The sequence below is a fragment of the Arachis ipaensis genome, chromosome B04 (assembly GCF_000816755.2).
Source record: "Arachis ipaensis cultivar K30076 chromosome B04, Araip1.1, whole genome shotgun sequence".
Taxonomy (NCBI): Eukaryota; Viridiplantae; Streptophyta; class Magnoliopsida; order Fabales; family Fabaceae; genus Arachis; species Arachis ipaensis.
The window spans coordinates 13,438,809-13,452,914 of NC_029788.2; the positions used below are offsets into that span (position 1 = coordinate 13,438,809).

General features: G+C 35.8%; 2 protein-coding genes across 3 annotated transcripts; one reads left to right on the plus strand and one right to left on the minus strand.

Moving 5' to 3' along the window:
* Positions 7,094 to 10,850, plus strand: LOC110270535. 2 transcript variants are annotated; one of them, XR_002360164.1, is made up of 4 exons: positions 7,094 to 7,241; positions 8,453 to 9,332; positions 9,420 to 10,434; positions 10,617 to 10,850. XR_002360164.1 is itself a non-coding variant. In XM_021120142.1 (3 exons), exons 2-3 carry the CDS (start codon positions 9,228 to 9,230, stop codon positions 10,068 to 10,070), a joined length of 756 nt encoding a protein of 251 aa, XP_020975801.1. In that variant the 5' UTR covers positions 7,094 to 7,241; positions 8,453 to 9,227; the 3' UTR covers positions 10,071 to 10,850. The 2 variants fall into 2 exon arrangements, 1 of the variants encoding a protein (XP_020975801.1); XM_021120142.1 differs by having other exon boundaries at positions 9,420 to 10,850.
* Positions 11,106 to 13,805, minus strand: LOC110271430. Its single transcript, XM_021122351.1, has 5 exons — positions 13,687 to 13,805; positions 12,430 to 13,027; positions 12,094 to 12,299; positions 11,637 to 11,928; positions 11,106 to 11,399 (listed from the first exon to the last, which is right to left on the minus strand). Exons 1-5 carry the CDS (start codon positions 13,803 to 13,805, stop codon positions 11,106 to 11,108), a joined length of 1,509 nt encoding a protein of 502 aa, XP_020978010.1.

A 14,106-nucleotide genomic window follows, 5' to 3' on the forward strand; every position in this document is an offset into this window, starting at 1 on the left:
AATTTTTTCAAAAATTGGTTGAAAAATAAAAATTATATATAATATTATATTTTGTTGGACTATATGAATGTATTAATAGTCACCCAAAAAAATATGAATGTTACTCATTATAAAAAAACGAAGGAACACTCAGATATGACACTTTTTTGGGCTTGATAGCTGGGTATGACCAAACAAAAATGTTTCAGTTTGAGTTTTTGTTCCTCTAAGCAAACAGTCCAACTGTCCAAAATAGGGTATTTATGCAAATATTAGATTTTTAAAATATCACTATATAATATATGACAACTACAAAAGTCTTTGTTTAAATAATAAAAAAACCTGACACCAAAATAGAAACTTGTATCAACTTGTATCAGTGGTTACCGGTGCATCCTTCTTCTCAATTAGATCGGTGCAGGCTATAACTCACTCGTAAAACTGGTACTTTAAACAGTACAAAATAAATATCTTAGACATTTTGCCACTTTTGGTCCATCTCTTTTATTTGTTAGACGGATTTAGCTTAAGAAGTTAACCTGAAAACATAATCAAGAAAAATCAATCAGACTCGGTCAAACAATGACCATTTCTGAATGGATTTGTGGAGTCAGCTTTTTAAATTGAAAAATTGAAGGACTAACTTATGATACCACACAAAAGTGATTTCAAAAGATTAAGTCTGAAATGTTATACTAAAAGTCAGGAATAATTAGCCATATGTTTCAAAACATGATAGGACAGACAAAAAGTAAAACTTGTGCTTCTTTGAGTCTAAGAGAAATATTAAAGGTGAAGTCTCTTGTGTAAAAACTAAAAAGTGTTGTGGCTTCTACATGTATAGAAATGGCGTGGAGCTGGTATTGTGCGACAAGTGTGTGATCTAAAGAGCAGATATGACAAATTGCAGCAATGGTCTCCTTCCGAGTCAGAAATTGCTACTAACTTCACGTGACATGGGAACGTTATTAGGCAAAGGATTCGATGGTTCCAGAACGTTTGAACCATTAAATGGTCTCATAACAAAATATATTTTTTAAGTTTTTTAATAATTGATGAATAGTCCTTATCTAATTTTAATTACAAATTAACCCTATATATTTTATTTAATCATAAAAACTATTTTTTATTTTATAAATTATTATTTTATCATTAATCTATTATGTTTATTAATAATAAAAACATATTAATAAATTAGATCTTTCATTGATTGTAATAAATTTTTTGGCATAGGTGGAATGATTTTTTTTTTGTCAAATGGTGGAATGATTCTTATAAATTGCAGGAGCTAAATTTTTAGTGGGCTTTGTGGTTGCTAGGATTTGAACAAAAACATTCGGGAGAAAATGAAAGAAATGTATTGAAAAATTCAATTAAAAAAAAAATTCAATTGGGGTGTTTGGAAGGATTTCTACTACTGTGACTAATAGACCCCTAGACAATAAGTGTATATGGGTTGACAGAACTCTTTAAGGTTCATAGTTGGAACTTGAAAGTACACACACCTAAATAATTTTGCTACATAATATGCCTGGTCCATATATATAAAGTATTAAACGAAAATAAAAATATATATAACATTCATTATACAAAATAAAACAATACACACGTTCAACTACCTACGTTAATTACTCATTATACTACTCAATTAATTACTCATTATACTACTCAATTACAATAGCCACACAAATCAAAATATAAACCACATAATTACTTTTCATAAGAGAACAACACGCACAACAAATGATACAACATAATTTTACATCCTAAATCTTAAATTCTAAATATTAAATTAATATAAAAAATAATTCATAAATTTAGAGATTAGGATTTAAAATTTTACGCATAAGGTTTATGTTTTACGATATATGAATTAAGGTTTACAGACTATGATTTATGTGTTACGGTTTACGAATTTACGATATATCGATTTACGGTTTATAATTTAGTGTTTATTATTTAGGTTATTGGATTTATGGTTTGTAAAATAGAATTTACAATTTATCTTTAACAAAATTACAGTTTATAATTATACGTTTTCGATTCACAAATGATAATATATGGTTTATGGTTATTAGTTTTGTTGTCAAGTATCATATTATATAATTTGTATTTATGATTCTTGTGAATTATTTAAACTCTAAATCATAAACCCTAAATCTATATCTTAAATTCTAATTTTGGAAATTCCAAATTACTCACCTTTGGAGATATATTATCAACTATAACTTCATTCATTAAATTCGTTTTAACACATAATTATTTAAATTAGACACTCAAATTTTGTTTATACAAAATAAAACTAATAAACTACTCATAAATTACATGAGTACAAAAAATTTATATATACTTTTTTTTTCTAACTCAAAATCTAAAAATATGGGTCAGATATTCTTTGGCCCACTTAGTGTGTACCTCAAGCCTTTGAATATACACATGTTCACAAACCCAATTATATCATCAACGTCCAAAAAATAACAATTTGTAAAAACCATTTAACTTCGTCCAAAAATTTGGATTCATTTAACTTGCACCAAAAAAAACCCACCTATAAGTCCATTGATTATTGATGCGTGAGCATCTTGTCTATCTTTTCCTAGTGAATTTGTATCTAAATTGTTGAATTTAATTAAGAATTAATTATATTTTAGCCACTATGGATGCTATTTTGAGTTTTGTACAATACTATTTATTTTAGGTAGCATTTGGCGGAATTTTGATGGAGTTTCTGCAGAGAAAGAGAAGAAGCCAAGGAGATGACCAGCGAATACCGACGCGGACGCATGGCTCACGCGACCGCGCGGAATGAAGGATGTAACAGCCCAGACCACCCGCTAGCACGATATTGTTCGCTTTGGCACACAAGGCCTCACGGTTTTGCCTTTGACGATAGGGATGATAGCCGAAGCCCCCCCCACACTCACTCGTCAAAACGCGTCATGCTAGGGAGAGGTATCCACACCCTTATAAGGCATGCTTCGTTCCCCTCTCCAACCGATGTGGGCCTTACAAAGGAAATCACAATGACGCGATCGCGTGCATGACGCGATCGCGTGCATGACGCGATCGCGTGGACTGGAATCTGCACAAATGACGCGAACGCGTGGACGACGCGGACGCGTCACATGCGCCACGTGCAGAAAATGTAGAAAAACGCTAGGGGCGATTTCTGGGCTGTTTTGACCCAGTTCTTAGCCCAGAAATCACTGATTAGAAGCTGCAGAATGGACAAATCAAGTGGTCCACCCATCAGCTAAAGACTTGTTAATTAATTCGAATTTTAAATTCAAATCTCATTTTAGGAAAAGATATTATTTTAATTGTAATTTTAGATATTTGATTTTTTAATTATTAGGATTAGATATAAAAGGGGTCCCAATAGGGTGGTTCCAGCACAACAGATTCCACAACATTATTCCATACAAATTTACATTTCATATTCCATGAGCAACTAATCCTCCATTGTTAAGGTTAGGAGCTCTGTCTATTGCATGGATTGATAATATTATTTTTCTATTTTAATTCATGTTTTGATTTATATTTCAATAATTGTTTTCGTTCTTTATTTTATGAATTTGGGTGGAACGGAAGTATGACCCATGTTCTATTTGAGTTCTTGTATAACTTGGAAAAGCTCTTTACTTGAACAATAGCTTAAAAACATATTATCCTGAATTTCTAATTGTTTGTATTTAACGGGATACGTGACATATAATCCCCTTATTTTTGGATAATTAGGATTCTTGTGGCATATAAACTAGAATTTGATCATCACCCTCTAATTGGAATTAATTGACCAAGAAATTGGCTGTTGATGAATTTTAGAGGAGACTAGGAAGGTCTAAGGAATTAGGGTCTAGTCACAAATAGTTTGCCATGAATTAAATCTTGCATAATTAAAATAGTTAATAAGAAAAGTCAATCCAGAAAATAGATAACTCTGAAACCTTAACTATCTTCTCCATATTTTTTCCAAAGTATTTACTTGCCTTTCTTCAATATTTTTGATATTGTTTAATGTCTTTTATATTGCATCTCAACACCATTTTTTGTTTGTCTAACTAAGCCTATCAAACACTATTATTGCTTAGTCCATCAATCCTTGTGGGATCGACCCTTACTCACGTAAGGTATTACTTAGTACGACCCGGTGCACTTGCCGGTAAGTTAGTGGATTATAAATACCGCATCAATTATCCCACATTAATTACTCAAAACTTTCTAACATTAACAAACTATTAACTTAACCCATCACATGAAAAACTCCAGAAAATTCCACTCTACACTGCCAGAATCTGTCTCCTTTTTGGACACTTGTCATACACCAACTATTTCCAGCACATTTCTATAAGTGTGGAATTGTCTCTCATTCTACACCAAGAATTCGCCAATATTAAATTATATGCACAAAACACTAAGATTGGGTAATAGAGTTTTCCGATTTCGAGTATTTCGGCTCCTAGGCGACGAGCATGTGCAACTCATGTTTGACATCCGTGGGAGAATCATGACGGAACAAGTGATGGAGCTCTCCGTCGAGGTTGGTGATGTTGGTGGTGGTGGTTCTGTACACTCGAGTTCATGTTACGAAATGTCATAACAAGTTACAAATACAAAACATAAGCAAGACATAAACAATTGTTACCTTGCAGCCATAGAATACATGAAAATCCCTCGGTCAGGTGGACACCACTGAAGAAATTTCTGGTATATCCAGGACATTAACAGCGAACTACAGCCGGCGATGTTTGTGGTGCCTCGGTGTGCTGCAGAGCACAGTGAATGACTGAATGGTATGTCCAGGCAAGCATCGTCGAGTCCCAAGACAACGCACGGTACCGGTCAAAGTCCTGAAGCAATGGCAGCCAACGCGGATGGACCAAGTTATGCGACTTGTCCGTCATCAGGTAGCCTCCAATCAATAACAAGATGTAACACCTCGCATACTATCGGAGTGTTTCCGGGTCGTCCATCGGTGGCATATGGCAGACACGGTCCTGCAGCCATATAAGCTTCAGTGAGAACGACTCCATCCTCTGAGTCCCCTGCTGTGGAACCACCGGAGGCCTAGCACCGAGCAGCCACTCCACCAACTCCTACGTCTCCATGCCGTACCACCTGAAGAAGTCATGGAAGCACCCCCAACTCGGTCCTCATGTGCGCGTAGCCCAAGGTGGTACGCTACGTCCTGTAGGGTGATAGTGGTCTTACCCCACGACAGATGGAACGTATGGGTCTATGAACGCCATCACTCCACGAATGCCGTAATTAGGAAGTTGTCGAAAGTAAAATTTCTGAGAGGCATCGTGTCGCCGAATCCAGCCTCCCTCAAATACAGGACAATGGCGTCGAGTGGAGGAAGCATGTGTGACACTTGCCGGGGCAGGAGTAGGCGAGGCCTATGACAAAGAAAAATATTTCACAATTATTAAAAATTAAAAATTTGTATGAGTCCATCAACATATCAAACTGTCTTATCTAATATGTACTTTCTCAACTAATACACACAGCCTCATTGCGTTACGTGAAATTAAAACATTCAATAAAGTAATTAATAATCTAACTATCAAACTTTGACTTTACTTAATAATCTAGTTTTCAAATTTCGGTAGTTATTAACTAAATTAATAAATTAAGAAACGTGTGATCAATAAACTAGACTCAATTATTGAAAAGTATCTACCCCAATATTTAAACTCTAAATTAATAATTATATAGTTAACAACTTAATTAACAAAAAATGATAACCACATTCCTAGAATTATTCATTTCTATCAGTTACCTATTCCTAATGATACAAATTGTATTATAGTTCGTGGCAAATGCTCTAACCATGGCTATACACATGTGGGATTACATAAAACTCAAGATAATAGAACTAATCGCAAAGACGGTTTCCCCAGCGCAGTGCCATGTTACATTCAGCCTGTTGATATCCTGATCACGTGCATCTGCGTGCGCCATCTTCATAATACTTGATAATATGGTCAGAAAACGTAAAAGAGAGGAGAAAGTGGTCGAAACTCGAAAGGTTCGAACTAGGGCCCAGAACCTCGCTGTAAACGACATCTATATATAGGCGTCCCCCAACTTTATCTTTTTTACAGTATAATTACAGTGTAAACGAGATAAGTTTACACATATTTCGTTTACACCATAAACGAAATATATACGTGTCATGCGCACATGCCTTATCTCGTTTACAGTATAAACGAAATATGTGCAAACTTATCTTGTTTATAATATAAATGAGATAAGGTTGGGAGACAAATTTTGATAATAATTTTTATAATTATTTATTTTTGTAATTAAAATATTTATTTAATTTATTTAAATAAAAACCCCAGTAAAAATAGGGTTAAAAGAACGAATTTCAGTAATATTAGGAAGAAAGAAAATCTGAATTGGACTATTTTTTTCCTACTACTTGATGTTTTCAATGTCTGCAGTTGCAATGTTTATATAACACAAATGCATGATTTGCATTAATTACATTTTTATTTCAACCAAAAAATCAACATTTTTATTGCATTTGATCACACATTAATTATATTATATATAGAAGACAGAAGATTTGATGATTTTCTTTTTATTTGTCTCACATTAATTTCGGTTTTTCCGTTTTTATTTGGTTCAAAAAAATATAATATTTTTTATTGTATTAATAGGGTAATATGAATAATACATTTATCGAATTATTTATGTTTTTATTTGGACCACAAAAAGTTAATATTTTTTATTGTATTTTATCATACATTATGACATTAATTATATTTAACTGACATAATAAGAATAAAAATAAATAGCACTAAGATAACTAGAGACAAATTTTTGCGCAAATTAATTTTCTTATGGAGGCTACATTAGTGTAAGACGCGAATATGGAGAGCAGGGAAGCTTTACCGGGTTGTGGTGTTAGGAAGACACTAATCAGACTGTGCAAGTTGCTTAGGAGAACTCGGACCCTCCGATTTCCTCGTCCAAAAGCGGACCATCCGATTTGTCCTTCCCAGGCCACGTGTCGTTGGCGTGGTACTCCCCACAGACGGTGCTCTTTTAAGAGTCATTGTATGCGTACCTAGGAAATTCACTTTCTCTTCCTTTCCCACCCAGCATACAAAACTTTATCTTCTTCCTCCCTCAACGTTTTCATCTTCATCTGTTTGAGAAAAAAAAAAGATAAAATGTCAAAGAAATCAAAACCTAGAAATGTTGATCGTCCGGAACTTCACATTGTAAAATATTTCAGCTATTCTGATTATGTAAGTTTTTTGTTAAATCCCTTTTATATTTTCAGAATTATATTTTTTATTTTTAGAAATTTAATTATATTTATGGTTGTTAGGAGTTGAACTGAAGAACATATATATGAGTTAGTGTATAATTTTATTGATAGAAATTTAAAAATAAATGTTTAAATAAGGTGTAAATGTAGTTGGTTCTTGTTTAGAGTTGTTTGTAATATAATAGATTATTAAAAAAAAATAGTTTTTAGAATTTTTTGGAATAATATTAGAAGTTATAGTTAATTGTAGAAGTTTAGGAATATATGTTTAAATTATAGTTAGAAATATATATGTTTAAATGTAGTTAATTGTTGTTTAGATTCTTTTTTAATATCACAGATTAAAAGTAAAAAAAAAATTGTTGTTTAGAATTTTTTATAATAATATTAGAAACTATAGCAAAGTGGTTAACTGTTCTAATTAAATTTAAAAATTTAGAAATATGTATTTAAATTATAGTTAGATAAGTGGGTTTAAATATAATTAATTCTTGTGTAGAATTTTTTTTCGAATATGAATAGTTTAGTATTAAAAATGAGTTGTTTACAAATTTTTGTAATAATATTTGAAATTAGAGTTAAGTAGTTAACTGTTATGTTTAATTTTAAGAATTTATGGTTATATGTTTAAATAATAGTTAGAAATATGTGTGTTTAAAAATAAGTAATTCTTGTTTAGACTTTTTTCCAATATAATAGATTAGTATTAAAACTGACTTGTTTTAAATTTTTTATGATAATTTTAGAAATAATAATTAATTAGTTAACTGTTATAATTAATTAAAAAATTATAATTTTAGGATACTTTTGTTGTATATTTTTTTGGAATAATGTTGATAATTTCAAATAGTAAATTAAGATCTGTGTAGTATAATGTATTTGCGTTTTTTGTAGTAATTACTTGTTTCCTGTTAGCTTTTTAATGGACAGAAGTATGTTATTTTAGTTGAGGTTTTATTATTATTACATTGGAACATTATTAGTTAGATAGAAAGTGAAAGTATGTATTTGTGATTATTATCTGCAGTAAGTTGGATATAAGCTCTATGTACATTAATTAAAATTAGAGATGAAAATGTTATTACTTAGTAAATCGGATTCAATATAATTATATGTTTTAATTAGATTTTTTAAAATTATGTATGATAGTTGTGTAATTTGAATCGTGCTTTTGCTATGCTTTTGTAGTGTTTACGGATGTTGACATGTGATCATCCTGTCCCTCCGGATCGGTACAATGAGAGAGTGGAGGAGCATTTACGATCAACTGAGTTTTACCATGTTGCCCAGATTAGAGTAGTTCAATGTCAGAAAGCACTGGTAATGCTTTAGTGGAAAGGTGGCACTCGGAAACACATACCTTTCACCTTTCGGTTGGTGAATGTGCCGTGACACTGGAAGACGTGGCTATGATCTTTGGTCTTCCGACCGACAGCCTTCTAGTGACAGGGATGACTTTGAGAAGTTTTGAAGCCTTAGAGGCGGAGTGTCTGCACCAATTTGGGGTTGCATCGAGAAAGTCGAATTGTCGAGGAAGCGGCATAAAACTAACGTGACTACGGGATTTAAAAGAACGGTTGCAGTTGACTGATGAGAACAGTATACAGGTGTAGGTTAAGTGCCACATCATGTTGTTGATCGGTACGATCTTGTTTGGAGACAAGTCTGGGGCATCTGTCCACTGGAAGTTTCTGCCTCTGCTGAGTGATTTTGCTAGTATTGGACAGTATAGTTGGGGATCAGCATGCCTAGCACACCTGTACAGGAGTTTATGCAGGGCATCACGTTTTGACTGTAAGGAAATCGATGGTCCGCTAACACTTCTATTGTGTTGGGCATGGATGCGCCTACCATATCTAGCGCCGGTTCCTAGAGAACCTCGCAGTTTTCCACTTGCAAATAGGTTACATCATCTTACATTTACCTGGTATCTTCATGTTTAGAATCCAATTGTGTTAATGAGATGCGTTATATTAGGTGGCGTAATTGGGAGCGTGGAGACCGAGTCTGTAGATATCTTAAGCTTGCTCATTTTAGGAAGGCCTTAGATGATCTTCAGGAAGGCCAGGTGTGTTTGCATTAACGTTGTATTTGGGTCAGGTCTACTGATTTAGTTATTTGGATTTTAATTATTTGTTTGCTTTATTGTTACCAGTTTTTGTGGGTTGCATATTCTGTTGATCGTGTTGATCCGGACATAATTCCTGTAGACATCTACCTGCACTCGGTGATTTGGAGTGCAACGGTTCTGTTGGTATCTTTTGAGTGTATTGAATGGCATGCTACCGACAGGTTTAGACGACAATTCGGTTTCGTTCAGGGAGTTCCTCATCTGGAACGGAATCTAGACCGGACACACGGAGAAGTCTTAATTGGTCCTAAGAATCTGAACTGGGCCACAGCCACGAATCATTCATTTTGGGTGATGCAGTGGACAAACAGGTATAATCACGTTCTTACTGAGGAACCCATGGCTCCACAGCAGCCATTAGATACTTATATGTACTGGTACCGTTCAAAGTATGGCTATCACTTGAACTTGTCGGATCTTGTGGTCCAAGAGGATGTTGAGGGTGACCAGGTTATGGATGATGAAAATGAAGAGCAGGAGCCACAGTCACCGCCGCCTCCACCGCAATCTCCACCTCCACCGCCATCTCCACCTCCACCTCCACCGCCAGAAGAACAACGTCATTCCACAAGCCAATATGTACCTCAGACACAGTTTACTACGTCGTTCCCGATACATCAGCAACATTGGGTTATGTCACAGTTTGACTCAGGGGACGGAGGTTCTTTTAGCTAGTTGCTTGGGTTCATGGCCTCAGATGCCGGCCAAGCACAACATGGCCATCAGGCCGACTTCATGGTGGGTAGGCATTCGTTTGACGCGAGGTATCCATTTCTCACCTACTCAAGTGCTTCTAGAGGGTTTGTATCTGGTGATTCTAGTAGGAGTGACGGTGGTCGAGGAGTTCTGAATAGTCAAAACTCAAACCGTGTTTCGATGACTTTGATTGAAGAAAATGCTAAGACATTTGAGCATGAGACTGATGAGTACTTAGTGGATGAGCCAGATGACGAGGAAGACGAGGGGGATGAGGACGAGGACACGGAGGAGGAAAAAGATGAGGACATGGACCAGGATGAAGAATCTCGTAATGATGCAGGTTCAATATTGCTTTACTTCTTCAGTCAATTGATGTTATCATAGTATTGTATGGTCTGTTGGGTAGGAATGATTAAATTATATGCTTGTTTTGTCAATTGATGATATTATATTCATGTACTGGTATGTTGGTTAAGGTTGATTATACTATATACTTGCTTGGTCTGATTGCATTATATACAGGTGACAAAAGTACTCCAGATAAGACAGGCAAATGCTACAATCTCAGGATTGATCCACCGCGTCATAGCGCGAGTCGATACACGCTGTCTGTGTTCAAAAAAGCCGCGAAGAAATGCAAGAACCTTGTGAACTTTGGAAAGTGGACAGCGAGGAAGTAGTTGTGGTGTAGTTAGTTTTCTCTGTGTATCAGTTATCTTTCATCAAGTATACTTTAACTATTTATGTATGACTAAAATTTCCTAAGTACTAACTAAGTATTGTATGTTTCAGTTGAATTTCCTAAATTTCATTAAACAATTATACGTATGATGAGTTTGCATGTGAATCTTTACTTGGACATAGGTTACAATGATTCAATTATCATAAAGTACATTGGCACAAGTTACAATGATTCAATTATCATAAGGTACATGTACATAAGGTTACAATGATTCAATTATCATAAAGTACACGTACATAAGTTACATTTTTTTCAAATATCATATGAATCTATTGCGCATTATGGTCAGTACCTGGACCACCTCCCTGAGGGCATCTACTACGACTGTGTCCCTCAGCCCCACATTGCCTACATCGCCTTGGACGACGTAACATCTGTGTGACCATCTCATTCAAGAAGCGCGTCATCCTGGGGCGACCTTTGGAAACGTGTCTCAGATACGGATTCGGTACGAATCGAGGACCATTATAAGAAGGCCACATAGTTGGATTCCCGAGTGGCCTAAACCTAGCCCGATAAACGCGTCTAACTTGGTCCATCTTAAAAACATCATGCACATACACCTGCCAATCTAGTCATTGATTTGCACAACATGCAAACACATGCCGACAAGGAATCCGATCCACCTGGAACTCATCACAGTCACATCGTTGACGACGGAGGTCAACAGTATACTCCACTCCACTTGGCATCTCGCGCACTTCAAAGACCTCATTCTGCCTGTCGAAGCAATTAACCTAAATGTATCCTGATGCAAGTTGATTTGCATGAATTTTGGAGGTCACATGCTCAGAAAAAACATGGCCAGCATTGATCCTAGCCTCTGCCTCGGCTCTTTTTCGTGTGAACAACTCATTAAGTCTGTAGAATGTTGCTTTCACAAGTGCAGTGATGGGGAGATTGCGTGCACTTTTCAAGACTGAGTTGATGCATTCCACTAGATTAGTCGTCATGTGACCCCATCGGTAACCACTGTCGAATGCCAACACATACTGTTCACGGGGTATACGGTCTAACCAGTTAGTGTACGCCTCACCCCGCTCTCTCAAACGCTGGTACCACACTTCATACTCGCGAACCGTCCTCGAATATCTTGCACAATATCAGATACCAGACAAAAGATAAGGTTCACGAAGTTTATATTTATCGCAACTATGTTAATAACGAACTTTGAAGAACTTAATGTTATCTATATTGACGACAAGCTTTTGAAGATACGGTGCCTTAAATTTTCTCAGAAAGTTTGACTCTATATGCCTGATGCAAAACATGTGAAAAGCTTTAGGAGGTGACCAAGCTCCGTTACTGCGTTCCACAATGGAATCATGTCGGTCTGATATAAGTCTGACACCATCCCGAGTCACAACATGTTGACGCAGGTTACTAAGAAAAAAGTGCCACGCATCAGAAGTCTCTTCCTCGACAATAGCAAATGCAATCGGGACGATATTGTTGTTACCATCCTGGGAAACGGCCACTAACAAGAACCCTTATACTTTCCATATAATGAGTCCCGTCCACCTGGACAACTGGCTTACAATGTCTGAATGCTCTAATGCAGGGATAATAGCTCCAGAAGACTCGATGCAATACCCGGATATCAGTTACCAAGTCATCCCCTTGATATGCAGGCATAGTCTCAAAATGTACAACAGCTGACGACTCCTTATGACACATGGTCTCGAACCATATGGGCAACGCTTCGTACGGTGCTTCCCAACCTCCAAATATTTTCTCAACTGACTTTTGCTTAGCCAACCAAGTTTTCCGATAACTGACGGTGTAGTTGAACTTCGACTGCACTTCAGCAATAACTGATTTTACCTTTAACGAGGGGTCAGCCTCAACCAACGGCTTTATGGCTTCTACAATTGTATTTGAATCCAGCTTCGAATGATCCTGAGAAATGGTTGCTCTGGTACAAGTGTGACTGCTGTTGTACCTCCTAATAACCCAACAGTACTTTCTGCTGATCATGCTAACTCTGATAAGCCAATCACACCCTGACCCGTACTGTGTACACTTCGCATAAAATGTCAACGACTCCGATTCGTACACCTGGTAGTCTACACTTCTTCGGAGGGTATACTCCTTCATCGCCTTAATAACAGCTTTCCTAGAACTGAATTCTATCCCCACAGCGAATTCACCATCTGCGACAAAAGAAACTTCTGCCAGGACGGCAGCCATACTATAAGTATTTAATAAACGATTGTGTAATGACCAAAATTAAAAGTAAATCAATACTAAAAATAAATATTATAACAAATACTCATTAATAAATCCTAATTAACTAAATAACTAAATATATACAAATTAAGTAAATCACTAAAAATAAATAGTAATCGCCTAAATAACTAAAAATAAATACTATCACAAATACTAATGAATAAATCCTAATTAACTAAATAACTAAATTAATACAAATTAACTAAATAACTGAAAATAAATACCAATACCCTAAATAACTTCATAAATACCATAATAAATACTTATTAGTAAATCCTAATTAACTAAATAACTAAATAAATACAAACTAACTAAATAACTAAAAACAAATACCAATCGCCTAAATAATTTCATAAATACTATAATAAATACAATAATAAATGCTTATTAGTAAATCCTAATTAACTAAATAACTAAATAAATACAATTTAACTAAGAGTAAAGCTAGGGAACAAAAAGCCAATCAGCCAAAATCCAGCCAAATGTGCCTGGGCTGGGACCCAAAAGCCCAAACCACATCCAGCACCATCCAAAAAATGACCCAGGGTAAACCATATTCACCGTCACTAAAAACCCTACTTCCTTTTCACCGTTTTACCACAGAATTTAAAAAGCATCTACATCCCACGCCACGCCTCTGAAACCATCACGCAACCCTCCTCCACTGAAGCTACCTGCGCGCAACCTTCTTCCCTCACTTCTCCAGCCGCTTCAACGCCGCGCCGAGCCTCTCCGACCATTGCGCCTCCAAACTCGCAACAAGAGCGACGCCGCTTTGCCGTTGCATGTGGGTTTTCCTGGCGCCGCCAAAACTTCCTGGTGCACCTGCGTCGTCCGGTGATTTTAACCTCGACTCCTCCAGCCTGGAATTCCTCGGTTTGGCTCACTAATTGGTAAGTATGGTAGATGTTTCCTTTGACTTCATATGCATGTCTTGAAAAGGGAATTAGAGAGTGTTTTGTTGTAGTGGTTCGTGTGAGTTCTAATTTGATGGATGTTCTTTTCCAGGTTGAACGGATCAGGTAACACAATTTTGGGTTA

Coding starts and splice junctions, on each gene's coding strand:
- LOC110271430 (XM_021122351.1), bottom strand. CDS start 13,805: ATGGTCGGAGAGGCTCGGCGCGGCGTTGAAGCGGCTGGAGAAGTGAGG. Junction 13,028..13,686: donor TCAGAGGCGTGGCGTGGGAT/GTAGATGCTTTT, acceptor AAATACTTATAG/TATGGCTGCCGTCCTGGCAG. Junction 12,300..12,429: donor ACTTGGTAACTGATATCCGG/GTATTGCATCGA, acceptor GCCGTTTCCCAG/GATGGTAACAACAATATCGT.
- LOC110270535 (XM_021120142.1), top strand. CDS start 9,228: ATGCGTTATATTAGGTGGCGTAATTGGGAGCGTGGAGACCGAGTCTGT. Junction 9,333..9,419: donor ATGATCTTCAGGAAGGCCAG/GTGTGTTTGCAT, acceptor TATTGTTACCAG/TTTTTGTGGGTTGCATATTC.